Genomic DNA, 14595 nt, shown 5'->3' with positions numbered 1-14595 from the left:
CTGTTATACCGTGGCCAAAAAGTCTTCCCTGGTTTCTCATGGCCTTGTTCATCCTTTGACTTACAAAAGCTCTAATGACATTTCCAATCTGATCTCCAACCAACATTCTCATGCATTTACTTTTCTCAAGTCACATGAACTAAATTCCATTGTCTCACTGAGATTCTCACGTTCTTGAATGTCTAATTGGATTGCTTGTCAGTCCTACTCTTAGATTTCCTGACCACTTCTCTGCCTCTAGGATGAGTGAAGAGCTCTTCAGATTTCCCATAATCCCCTTTGGATACTTCTATCATAATTGTGAAACCTCCTGCAACCAGTGACAATTTCCAAAATGTCTCCTTCAGTGATTTTTATACTGCTTACAACATAAAAGATCTCAGTAAAAGATGATATATTAAAAAATAAAGTTACCTTTTATTTAAAAACTTCATTTAGGAAGAAATTTTAAGAGTGTTAGTGATAAATTCAACCATATCCCTAAAATTTGTGCTCTAGAAAAAAAAAAGGTAGGGAAAAATGTAAAGGAGTCATATGCATACCTAATTTTTTTCTTTTCGTTCATTATTATTATTATTATTATTATTATTATTTTGTTGGGAGGTACTGAAGATTGAACCCATGATTTCATACAGGCTAGGCAAGTGCTCTACCATTGAGCTACATCTCCAGCTCTCTTAATTTTGAGACAAGGTTTCACTAAGTTGCCCAGTCTGGCCTTGAATATGTGATTCCCCCTGCCTCAGGCTCCTGAGTAGCTGGGATTATAGGTGTGTGCCACCATGCCTAACTACTCCCATGTTTTGTTTTGTTTTGTTTTAAATCCAATATGTATTATGTTAAAAGTTGCAATACTTGAATATTCAAGACATTTCCTCTTAAAATTCTTACATTTAAGTACTTAAATATATGTTACAAAATTTAACAATAGTAATGGAATGAAAATTGTTTCCTTTATAAACATCACATTACCTAGAACACTACTGAAGACCACATTAACAAATATTTCAATTCCTGTAACATATGTATTGAAAAGCCTGAGAAGCCCATATTGCTGAGAATTAAATATGTCTACTGATGTGATGTGAAATTTGAGGATATTCATCAATGCCAATAATAGTTTCATTATCATAAAGGATATTAAACTAAATGTGAAAGAAATTCACTAAAAATAAAGTTCTTGTTGATGGTTTAAAAAAAAAAATAATAGTTTCATTATTTTATAAGAACTTTAGGAAACAATTCAAAATTTAACATTTTAGCTATTCCCTGAATTCAATTTATTTAGGTACTCTTTCAGCACAAAAATGTGGTTGTATTAAGGCAGAATGCTGAAGCAACTTCTAATAAACTCATTTTGGATGCTAATATATTTTAAAAATATTGTTTCTTTACCACTTAAGCCTAACGATTCAGTTTAGCCTTTTTATCCAGACACACTACATGTAATATGTGTTAGAAAAACTACTAGGCAATTTATTTATTTTATTAATAAGAATTTTCCTCAAATGCAGTCCTGGGGGAAGGGAAGATTGAAACCTTTCTTGTTTTCACAGGTGCTATTAACTTGAAATATGTGACTGGTTTTTTTTTTGAGACACAGTACTAAGTTTCCTGCCTTCTTCTACTAATAAATTATTAAAAAGAAACATAGCAAAACCAAAGTAAATTTAAATTTAATAATTTTAAATAGCAGTGTTCAAAATAAACTTTCATTTATATATAATAGAATTACATAATGATTGTATATTAAAACCACTTAGCTAGAAGCACAATGATAATTTTAAGTACGCATAAAATAACAAAATATAACAAAGTCTTGAGTATTTATGTTTATATCAAGTTTACGGTAAGTCAACATAGGATTAAAAAAATAAAAAAAGGTTCCATTAAACCCTACATAGTTTATTTCTGGTGAAACATTTAAATGCTTTTCTACTATAATACAAAATATATTATTTCCCCTACCAACAAGAGAAAAGATCTGTCACCAAAATACATTACTTTCAGGGGAAAAATGCTTCTCATTTTCATAAAACAATGTAATAAAGTGCTTTTTCTTATAGGATATAGATCCTGGGAAAGTTAAAAATATATTTTTAAAAATATAATTTCTTGTCCTGCTAGTATATCCTTCTACCACCCTATGCTGGGTATTAAACCCAGGGTCTCCTGCATACTAGGCAAGCACTCTACCACTGAGCTGCATTCCCAGCCCAATCATATCATTTTTCTATATCATTCCTACATACAGTTATAAACTAAATTAATCATGTACAATTTCTTGAATGAAAAGCTCATTTAGTCTTGTGATAAATGTGAGATAGTATAAAATCGAGGGACTTTTTAAAAAAAATACTTTATGACATTTATTATAGTATAGGTTGAGTATCCCTTATCCAAAATGCTTAGAAACAGAAGTATAATGGATTTCTGATTTTTTTCTTTTTGGATTTTGGGATATTTACATATACATAATGAGATTTTATAGGGCAGAAACCCAGTCTAACTATAAAATTATTTAGGTTTCATGTGTACCTTATATACATAGCCTGGAGATAATTTTGTACAATATTTTAGTGTCCCTGCATTTTGTACACAATGTATCACATGAAGTCAGATGTAGAATTTTCCACTTGTGGTGTCATGTCAACACTCAAAAAGTTTCAGATTTTTAGAGCACTGCAGATTTTGGATTTTCAGATTAGGGAAGCTCAACCTGTCATGATATCTATCTTGTTAGAAACAGTCAATAGAGATGAACTAAAGAACTCCTATCAATAATGATACTTGGATTACTCATTGGATAAAAACCAAAGGCTATTCATGTGCCCAGACTACTTACTTAAGATTAGTCTAAATGCAATACTGTTTTCCACTGAAAACCCAAGTTTGAGTGAAATGAACATTTCCTACAATTAGTAAAAACTCCCCTTTTTACAGAAACAGTAGATAAGGTCTTTCATCATCCAAAGTGGCAAGATCCACATCACACAAATGATTCATACAGATTAAATTGTCATTCCTTTAATTAGAGAAATCCTAATTCACACAAGACCCTAACAGAGTAACTTGGGTGCCAAACAATGCATTTGGATTTAAGAAATTAACAGGTAATATCTGGCAAATATGTTATTTAACAACTGCCTTCTATTATCTACTAAAATTTCTATGTACATGATTTATATGTGCACAAGGTGAACTTTTTTCCTACCATGCTACACATCATTTAGCACACAACTAAAACAATTCTGATGTATCTGACATACAATAAGATTAAGTTACACTGAAATGTATGTATATCAAATTCTCAGAAACTGCTTTTGATATTATGGAATAATTTTCAGTTTTCTTTATAATAATTCTAAGTGGTTGTGATTTCTAAATTATCTTTTAAAAAATCTCCAAAAATAAGACAATTTTTATTTTAAAATTGGGATTATGACTTAAGAGGTACAATAGAAATATTCATTTAAATTATTGGAAAGAAAAACATAAAATCATTGTAACAGAATAACATGAAAAAAAGTTCTTGCACAAGAATCTCCACCTTATTTGGTTATTGTTGTTTCAAGTTGAAATGGCATCACTAGAATTGTTGCCTTTGAATATTTTGTTTCTGGAAAAAAGCCTTTCCAAATTCATATGTACTGATCATAATGGCACAAGCAGGAGCAATTTTAATTAAGCGAGGAATCAGGCCTGAAAAGAGAACAAGAAAAAGAACAAATTTTACCTTATTTTTAAAAAAAAATAACTTATTTGACTTCATTTTGATAATAACCAAAATAAATGAAGTGATATATCAAATTTTGTATCATAAATTGGTCAAACCATTCACTTCAAACTTCTTCATTTCAATTCTAGGTTATACAGAAATTAGTAAATCTGTTTAACCTTTCATTTAACTTACAGCAATGATATTTAGGAGAATTTTTTAAAAATATAGAATGTTATCTGAAATTTCCTTCTTGAAGTTAATTTTATTATTATTATTATTATTAATTTTTTTTGATACTGGGGATTGAACCCAGGGGTGCTTAACCACTGAGCTATATCCCCAGCCCTTTGGTGCTTTTTATTTTTAGATGGGGTCCTTCTAAGTTGCTCAGGGGCCCCGCTGTATTGAGGCTGGCTTTGAACTTGCAATGCTCCTGCCTCAGTTTCTCAAGCTGCTGTGATTCTTTAACAGACTGAAACTCAATAATTTGGTTCAAGGATTTAGTAAAGCAATATTATTACCTGTAAATAATCCAGATAATCCATCTTTGGCAACAATATTTTTCATTATAAACCAGGTTGACATGTGGGAAGGCATAGAAACTAAATATTAAAAGAAAGAAACAATGCTATCATAAATTACAATTTAATTAAATTTCTCATACTGATAATATAAATACAATGGTGTTTATTGCCTTTGGGAGCATATCATATATAAGAAGAACAGATCTGTTCACCTAAAGAGCTAATTTCAGTCATATTTTTAATATTTGAATTCATTAAGAAGGAAAGGAAAAAGGTTCTAAGTCTTAAAGTATATAGAACTGGATGCAATAAAGGAGGGGTACACAGAAAGCTTCTTTTGAATTGAAAAAGTTTGTTTCTTTAGCTTAATGGTATTATTCTTTATAGTTTTTCCCATGTCTTAAAATGTTGCATATGGGATTTTTAAGAAATGTATAAAAACTTTTCATGGGATATCTAATACCAAAGAAAATTCCAGAAAATAATTTGTCATTTCAATTTGATTTCCCACAATTAAAAAACTTTTTTTCTTAAAAAAAAAAAACAACAAAAAACAAACAAACAAACAAAAAAACTTCTTTTTTCTTAAAAAGAAGTTCTGAGGAAAATAGATCATTTTCCCTAGTGGCATCCTGCTGTATTATAACCTTTCTAAGCAGATATTAGTCTTGAAATAAATTAGAACTGTCCTCTTTCCTCCAAAGAGCAGATGTTTAACTAACAGTACCATTCAGTTATTTGCAACCACTGAAAACTGAAGAAAAAACTAATTTTTTAAAACTTAGCAAAAGTGTATGTCACTGAAATTCAAACAAAGCTTATGAATGGTGGATATATTGTACACAAACTTTGCTTACCTTCATTTTACACAGTGATTCTAAGCAGCAGGTTAGAGCCTGAAGATTACTAAATGCAATGAGGTTTTTAAAAAAGTCTAAGGAGCAGGTGTATTAGCGTGTAAGCAGTGTGAATGCTGATAGGCTTAAGGTTTCAAAGTCTTGGTTTGAGACTAAGTGGATGACGGACAAATGATCTTGATTGCCTTCTCTAGTTTTTGAGAACTGCATTATAAACTGTACAACTCTTAGTCATTAAGAAAGAGTAAAGGATGGGCTGGGGTTGTGGCTTAGGGTTAAGAGTGCTTGCCCAGGGGCTGCGGTGTGGCTCAGCAGCAGAGTGCTCGCCTAGCACATGTGAGGCCCTGAGTTCGATCCTCAGCACCACATAGAAATAAATAAATAAAGGTATTGTGTCCAACAACAACTAAAAGATAATATAAAAAAAAAGAGAGAGAGAGTGCTTTCCTGGCATGTGTCAAGCACTGGGTTTGATCCTTAGCACTACATAAAAATAAATAAAGGTACTGTGTCCATCTACAACTAAATAAATAAATAAATAGACTATTTTTAAAAGAAAGAAAGAAAGAAAAAAAGAGTAAAGGCAAGTGCTGGGAAATGATATTGGCCAAATTATATTGTTACATTGTGTATATGTACAAGTACCTAACAACAATTTCCATCATTATGTACCACTACAGTGCACCAAAAAATATATGGAAAAAAAAAGCAAGGAAAGTACTATTAAGCAAGCCTGGGGGATATAAAGGGAAATTTTTTTACCAAGTTATCCTTCAGAAATAGAAACACACACACACACACACTAAAAACAAGACCCAATAATATGCTGCCATCAAGAAACTCACTTAATAAATAAAAAAAAAGCAAAAAGAAGAAAATAGATATTCCAAGCAAATAATACTCAAAAGTGACCAGGAGTAGCTACACTTATATCTGACAAAATAGAATTTAAGACAGAATATCTGAAGAGACAAAGGTCACTGCTGTAAGATGATCCAGAGATCAATTCAACAAGATATAATAATTATAAAAAAATATGCATTAGTAACAGAGTATCCAATTTTACAGGACAAGATCAAAAGGGAGAAGTTCCAATACAATAAGAGTAGGAGACTTCACCCAACTTTCATAAACAGATAGATCATCCAGACCAAAAATAAATAGTTAGGCTATGCTATAGATTAATTGAACTTAACAGATATTTATAAACATTTCATCCAACAGCTGTAGAATACATTTTCTTTTCAATCAGCATATAGAACTTCCTCTAGAACAGACCACATATTAGACCACAAAACAAATCTTAACAAATTTTAAAAATGAAATCACATCCTATGTATTTTTCTGACTACAATGAAATTATACTAGGAATCAATAATAAAAGAAACTTTAAAATTATACAAATACATGCGGACTAAATGAACAACACACTTTTGAATGAAAAAAAAATGGGTTCCTGAAGAAATCAAAAGGGCAATTTAAAAACTTGTTGAAAACAAATGAAAATGTAAGCAGAACACAAAGAAACTTACTGAATACAGTAAAAGCAGTATTAAGAGGGAATTTTTATAGCAATAAATGCCTACCATGAAAAAGACAAAGATTTCAAATAAACAACAATTTATATAAAGGATGTAACAAAGAAAGAACAAACCAAACCCCAAATTAGAAAGAAAGAAATAATAAAAATCAGAGCACACAGGAAATAATATGAAGAATTAATAAATGAGATGGTATGGTGTTAAAAAGTTTCTATACAGCAAGGGAAAAAGTTAAGAGCATAAAGAGAGAGCCTACAAAATGGGAGAAAATCTTTGCCAGCTACTTTCCAACACAAGATTAATATCTAGAATATACAAAGAACTCAAAAAAATCTACACCGAAACAACACAAAAAATAACCCAAGAAATAAATGGACAAATGAACTAAACAGACATTTCTCAAAAGAATAAAAACAAATGACCAAAAAAAAAAATGAAAAAAATGTTAAACATCTTTAGCAATCATGAAAATGTAAATCAAAACTACACTGACAGTTCATCTCACTCCAGTAGAAATGGCAATCATTAATAGTACAAATAATGAATGCTGGTGAGGATGCAGGGAAAAAGGAAGACTTTAACACCGTTAATGGGGTTGGAAATTAGTACAACCACTAATTCAAATTAGTATGGAAATCAGTATGAAGGTTCCTCAAAAGACTGGAAATGGAAGCACTATGTAACCCAGGTATACCACTTCTCAGTATTTATTCAAAAAAATCTGAAGCATACTATGGCAATGTACATGCATACCCATGTTTATAGTAACACAATTCAATAGCTATGTTATCAAATCAGCCTAAGTGTGCATTAACAGATGAATATATAAAGAAAATTTTGCCACTTAATGAAACAGGAATAAGTATTTCAAAATTTCAGTTATTAAAATCTCTATGAAGGTAAACGAGGCTTATGATTTATTTACAAAGCTATACTATTGGGGTTGGGATTGTGGGTCAGCGGTAGAGCGCTCGCCTCGCATGTGCAAGGCCCTGGGTTCGATCCTTAGCACCACGAAAACGTAAGTAAATTAAAAAAAAGGTATTGTGTCCAACTATAACTAAAAAATGAATATTAAAAAAGCTATACTATCAATATAAATAGTATAAGCATCATAAATACAGTAATCCAACAAAAGGAATAATAATTTTTAAATTAATTACAAAAAAATTATGAATAAAATTAAACTTTCTAAATAAAGTCTATAACAAGAACCTTATACAAGTTGACACTTTTTATGTTTCATAGTTATTACTACAAATAATAAGCAACTCTTACTTTGTAAAGAAACACTGTTTTTAACTAAATATTTAAAGAATAGAAGATAATAAATGCTCATTTATTGACCAAACTTATTAAATTGTAACAACTGTGTATTTTGGATACAACTTAAGTTCCCAATACAGTACTACCAGATCTTATTGTTCCTCTTTCCTCAGAGGTGAAATTCCTTTTTTAAAAAATTACCTTTCTCAAGTGTTTAAATTTTTACATCTGAATATTTTGATAAACAATGTATATCTTTATTTGCCCCTTTTAAACTTTGTATCACACCATGCTATCACACCATGCATTTACTCTTGTAATATGCTTCTGAAATTATCTAGGTTGGTAAGTATAGCAGTACTTTATTCATTTTAATTGCTGTATAGTGTTGGATTGTATAGATTATCACCACATACAGATAGTCTTGACATTTAGGTGGTTTTTAACCTTTTGTTATCCTTTAAATATCTTTGTACATGCGTAGAGGCTTCTCTAGGGCACACATCTAGGGTGGAACTGTTTGTTCAAGGGGCATCAAAACCAGACTGTTTTCCAAGGCAGTTGTTCCAAATTTATACTTACACCATCACAATATGATTGTTCATATCCTCCCAAATAATTCAATTCATACAAAATATCCCCTCATTGCTATTACTCGTTACTACTAAGATTGAACATGTTAAAATAAGTGTGTTCACCATGCATAACCACTTTTAGTGATTCTTTTTGTTCTAAAATATTGTTTTGAGCCAGGCACAGTAGCACAGACATGTAATCCCAGTGACTCAGGAGGCTGAGGCAGGAGAATCACAAATTCAAGGCTAGCCTCAGCAACTTATTGAGGCCCGCAGTAACTCAGTGAGACTTTGCCTCTAATAAAAATATAAAAAAGGCCTGGAGATATGACTCAGTGGTTAAGCAACCCTGGGTTTAATCCCTAGTACCAAAACAAACAAACAAAGAAACAAACAAACAAACAAACAAATAAATAAATAAATAAAAATTTAAAAAGTGGCTGGGGATATAGCTCAATGGTAGAGCACCACCAGTTTCAATCCCCAGTGCCACAAAGTAAAAAGAAAAGTTGTTTGGAATATTTATAATAGTTTAATGTTACATTTATTAAAAATTAAGAAAAAATTTAAAAATGTTTAAATTGTATTTTAAAATATTGACTATACACATAGAAAATGAAGCTTAACTCTGAAAAATAGGTGCATTTAGACAAAGTTTAAGAAGTTGAAACCAGATATTAACCTTAAAAAATTAAATAAAAATGCACTCAAATGAGAGAACAGTTACAGTTATAGAATCTGGCACATACTATACCCTAAATATGTGTGTGTGTGTGTGTGTGTGTGTGTGTGTGTGTTACTGGGATTTGATCCAGGGGTGCTTCCTCACTGAGCCACATTCCCAGTCCTTTTTATATTTTTTAATTTTAAGATGTGGTCTCCCAAAGTTGCCCAGGTTGTCTTAAACTTGTGATCCTTCGGCATCACTGGGATTATAAGCATGTACCACCACACCTGGGATTTCTTAAATTTTTTGCTTGGGTTTAGAGTGTCTTTTTCTAGTATATATTTATTAGTTTTATTAAAGAATAAAACATAAGAAAAAAATCTTCCTTCTTTTATTTTAGATATTCTTAACCTAAAACCTAGAAGGAAAAACGTGACATTTTAAAAATGTTTTAATTGAACTTACTTTTTTGACTTTCATATATCCAAAGTTGAGTCTGCTTTTGGGTTTTTACCACATCAAATGGTAAGGTTGCAACAGCTGCAAACTATCAGAAAGTAAAACTAATTAACTTAAGTCTTTTACTTTTTCTAAAGTATTTTAAATTCTTCTAATTAGCATATTAACAAGGATAATAATTAATGAAAATCATCACTAAAATTAAGTTTAAAACATTTTTAAAAAGTTTTTATTAAAGAAAATAGATATACCTTGTATATTCCTCACAAGACTCAACTAAACAGTTTCATGGAAGTTCTCTTACTTTCCTGAGATCAGACAGTTACTAGTGGCAGAGTCAGAATTCCAATCAGACCTCTCTGACTCCAAAACTCACAATTTTTGTTGCTTCTTTACCTCACATGAAGGTATAACACAATATTAAAGCATAAATTTTCCAGTAAACATATAAAATTTTCCAACAAGTGTTTTAAATGCAAATAAAATTTTAAAAAGATAAATTAGAAAAAGGTCTTTAAACATTTAGTTCTATATACCTTTTCTTAATGGGCTTTAATCATATTTATCAATAGTTGTTACAATGGTTCAAAAATCACATTTTAAAAAATTTTTCTCAAAATGATTCAATTTTACAATTATTTCCATAATGTAGGTAAGGGAGAGTTTTTTAAAAAGAATAATTAAATTCCTTTAAGAATATTCTCACTGTATCTGATAGAACAGCCACACAAAGTAAAATCTGGTCTTTATTTTGCTTACCAACTCACAGTTGTGTAACGTACTCATAACATGCTTATTAAACTCAATTATATGTAACCCCAGCAATCTGTTAAATTCTTGATATCAGTTTTAAAGATCATGGGTAAGACTAAATCAGTCATTGTTTCTCTGTCTCTACAACCTACCATGTAGTAGCAACAGGTAGCTACAATCTTTTACACACTTTCTAAAGTAATGTAGTTTAAACTGCTTTGTTTTATAACAGAAAGCCTAGATACTATCACTTTCATATGCTTTTCCTGTTACACAAACAAGTCTTTATTTGAAAACTTCCAAAAGACATTTTCTAGATCATTAAAACATAATTTAAGGGCTGGGGCTGTAGCTCAGTGGTAGAGTGCTTGACTAGCATGCTTGAGGGACTGGGTTCGATCCTCAGCACCACATAAAACAATATACAAACAAAATAAAGGTATTGTGTCCATCTATTAAAAAAAACATAATTTAAAAATAAGTTTTCTATGTTAAGCGGAAATAATAAAATAGAGAACTTCCCTTTATATTACTGTAAAGCTGGTGCAACATCCTGAAGTTATTATTCAACAATACTAATTGTGTTTCTAGCCTCAAGGGCTTATAATTTACTAGGCTTACTTTGACAGATTTTAGACCAAATAATATTCTTGTCTAAGTTTTTAACTCAATAGCTGTAGCTTCTGTAGGTTTTCTGATATATTATTCCAGTACTTTCTGTCAGGTTTCTATCACTTCACTCTGGACCTTTAGTTCTGTTTTTATGTGGTTCCAATATGTCAGTGTCATGCTTTAAACAATCACAAATTAATTGTGGAAGTATGTGGATATAGAAAACTCTTCATTGCCAAAGTCAGGGTGACATAAATCTACCTAAAAAAAGTTTGCTATGCAACTTTCTATTATTTTTGAAGGGGTGGGAAAGGCAACCTTCTCACTCAAAAAATGGTCTTAAATTTAAGATTTTCCCTGCTGGTTATAATTTTTCTTGAAATTCTTATAAGCCAATGTTTCCTAAGAAACAGAAAATAGCAACAAGGTATGGAACTGCTTCTGTTTAGTTCAAAGATATATATGGAATGAGATTCTATGAAATATTAATCATATCTACTAGTATTTATTAACCTAGTGTATTATAAAATATTCTGCAAATAATAAAGCACTATTCCAAGTATTATCATGATCATAACTATAATGATCCAACAAATCTAAAGATTTCTCAGAAAATATGATAATGCACATTAATATAATAAAAACATAAATACAAAGTACATTTAAAAACTATTTTAATGGTCAATAATTTATTTCCTTAAATAGGATAATAAGTACTTACACAGAATTTAAAACAGTACAAAAAGCACTATCTCAATATTCATTAAATACTATCCAATACTTTACTCTGTTTAAAATAATAACTACCATTTTGCTGGAGTATTAACAACAAAAGGATAAACTTACAGAACCAGACAATGCCCCTGAAGTAAAGTTGATCATAAATGTGGGTTCATATAAACCAGATTTCTCACACAACCACTTCTTTAAAATTTCATAGTTATACCAGTATATTGCTATAAAAATAGAGAATGAAATGAGCACACATTTAGAAATAAAATGTCGACTTAAAGAAGAGTTATGAAGTTATAAATGAAAGGAAAAGAGAAATTCTGACAGTGACACACATCTTGCTTTCTGTTAGACTGGGTGGGATTTAAAAGGGCAGGGATTAAAATTTTTAGTAATTTTCTAGCATTCTTTAAACAAAAAACCATCCTGTTTATCAGTAAAGTAGGACTATAATTCCAAAACCTGACAAGAGTAAGTAGGAGGGAAAAAAAAAGTAAATGCCCATCTATTGACAAATATAGGTGTAAAAATCCTAAAAAAAGAGCATAATGAAGCTAGATTGGATTATCCCAGAAATGCTATGCTGAGGCAGTTACTATAACAGTGTTATCTACCACATCAACAAAACAGTGGCATAAAATAGTAACCAAAAAAAGCATTCAAAAAAATTTAACACTTCCATGTAAAGTGAACAAAAAAATTTCTTAGGATTCTATAGGTAAAAGGGAATTCGTTTAACTTGATAAATGGTATGCATCAAACCTGTAGCAAAAATAATTATTGGAAACAACAGAACTATTTCCTTTAAAATAAGAAAAATGATAGGGATGCTTATTATCACTACTACTCAAAAAAGTTTGCTATGCAACATTCTATTATTTTTGAAGGGGTGGGAAAGGCAACCTTCCTGTAGGAAGAATAGTTATAATGATTACAGTAATATGTAACCTTTATGAGAAAAATTAAAATCTCTACTGAAATACTTTAAAGAAGTTTTATTATTAACAAACAAATATGGACATTCCTAGAAAAGAAAAATGAGGTGACATCAAGAATTTTTACAAAGAACTTGTCATTTAGATTAGTAATTTTGACAGAATCTATTGGCACAGATGTAGACAAATTAACCAGTGAAACACATGCATGCATATACATGAAAATTTGATATGACACAGGTGACAATGCAGATACCTACAGGAACTGTAATTATTCCATAAATGATGCTGAGACAATAAACAATCCAGATGGGGGTATGTGTGAAAATGAATATCTATTTGGTCTATACCCCCAAATTGATTCTGAATAACTGGATAGCTAGTGAAATAGTGCCCAGCCTTATTAAAAGAGAATTGTAAATTAAAGTGAGGTGCTACTTTAAATAGCTAGATAAATACCATGAAAGAACTGTGACAATAAAAGAGCTGGCAAAGGTATAAAGCAGATGGAAGTTTCATGCAGTGCTGTTAGCTGTATAAATCCATTCAATCAATTTAGAAAAGAATCCACTATTGAAAGAAGAATGATCAGACATTACTTTCCTATATTCATATATGAACACACAACCAGTGTAACTCCATATCATGTACAACCAAAAGAATGGGAAGTTATACTCCATGTATGTATAATAGGTGAATATACATTCTACTGTTTGTATAACTAAAAAAAACAAAAAAATTTAAAAAAAAGGAATCTACCATTACCTAGTAAAATTAGAAATGTATATGTGGAACTGAGTGTGGTGGCACGCACTTATAATCCCAGCTACCTAGGAGGTTGAGACAGGAGTATCACCAAGTTTAAACACAGCCTGGGCAACTTAGGGAGACCCTGTCTCAAAATAAAAAGGGCTGGAGATGTAGCTCAGAGGTAGAACAATCCCAGGTTGAATCTCCAGTACCAAACAAACAATAGTAAATAAATAAATAGTAAAGAAAACATAAGTGACATAGGAATCAATGATTAGTTATCTATTTCATGTTTTTAAACAGGATGACTGAACACAACCACCTATCTGATTATTTGATTTATAATAATCCTTTATAGGATACTCAATGGGGAGATGTTTATATAATTTAAAAAAGTAGGAAGGAATTCATGTATTTTAAAGGGTCATAAATGGATTTTATGATATTTTGATTTGAAAAGTTTACTAACCTTACTAATTATCACTTATTTAGAATAAAGTTAAAGGTAGTTTTTATTCTCTGAATATGAATACCTACTAATTAATGTTTAAAAGAAAATTAAACACAAGGAGAAAAGAAAACCAGGTTTGAATTAGAAACTTCATTCAATAAAGGCTTATGAAGATCTGAAAGCCCAACAATGAACCTGGAATTTGTGGTCACTACAGAAAATAGCTTACCTTTAATCATAACGGATTTAAACCTTAGTAAAAGTAATATAGGAATAAGGACAAGGTTATGTGAAATTTATAAGCTACTAGTAAGAAGACATATCCTACCTGAGAAAGGTACATCTCTAAGGATAGTGGGAACCCAGCCCTTCCAAAGTGAAATCCAACCATCTTCAGCTACTTTCTTGCTGACAAATCGATGCAGTTCCTCATAAGAAAACTTCTTAGACTGCATCTTGGTTCTAATCAGTTCTAATGGACTTATCACAGTTACTGCACCAACTAATAGAACCAATCAAATAAAAGAAAACAAAAATAAAGCCATGTACTAAGCAAACACACATGTAAAAATATTTCATATATTTTAACATTTTATTCTGAAATGTCTGCAAACATTAAAATACCTACTGATGTCAAAACATTGGCACAGATTTTCTCCCTTGATGAAACAAAAAAGTATATTTTTCATATACCTTTTTCTGGTTTCAACTCTTTCAAGATTAGTCCCAGAAATGTCAACTAGAACTATTAC

At 30.6% G+C, this 14595-nt stretch overlaps 1 protein-coding gene across 3 annotated transcripts in view; it reads right to left on the bottom strand.

Moving 5' to 3' along the window:
• Positions 1-1660: 1660 nt before the first annotated feature.
• Positions 1661-14595, bottom strand: part of Slc25a40 (solute carrier family 25 member 40) — a 50475-nt gene continuing 37540 nt past the window's right edge. Inside the window, exons 8-12 of one of the 3 annotated variants that reach the window (XM_015502345.2) lie at positions 14172-14345; positions 11822-11931; positions 9617-9698; positions 4243-4323; positions 1661-3702 (exon numbers count right to left, since the gene is read on the bottom strand). In XM_015502345.2, coding sequence (XP_015357831.1) covers positions 3590-3702; positions 4243-4323; positions 9617-9698; positions 11822-11931; positions 14172-14345 — 560 coding nt within the window. In that variant the 3' untranslated portion in view covers positions 1661-3589. The remainder of the gene's footprint in view (positions 3703-4242; positions 4324-9616; positions 9699-11821; positions 11932-14171; positions 14346-14595) is intronic. The other 2 variants (XM_015502346.2, XM_048785450.1) reach the window with 2 other exon arrangements.

The sequence above is a fragment of the Marmota marmota genome, unplaced genomic scaffold (assembly GCF_001458135.2).
Source record: "Marmota marmota marmota unplaced genomic scaffold, marMar, whole genome shotgun sequence".
Classification (NCBI taxonomy): domain Eukaryota; kingdom Metazoa; phylum Chordata; class Mammalia; order Rodentia; family Sciuridae; genus Marmota; species Marmota marmota.
This window is presented reverse-complemented; position numbering and strand designations above follow the sequence as displayed.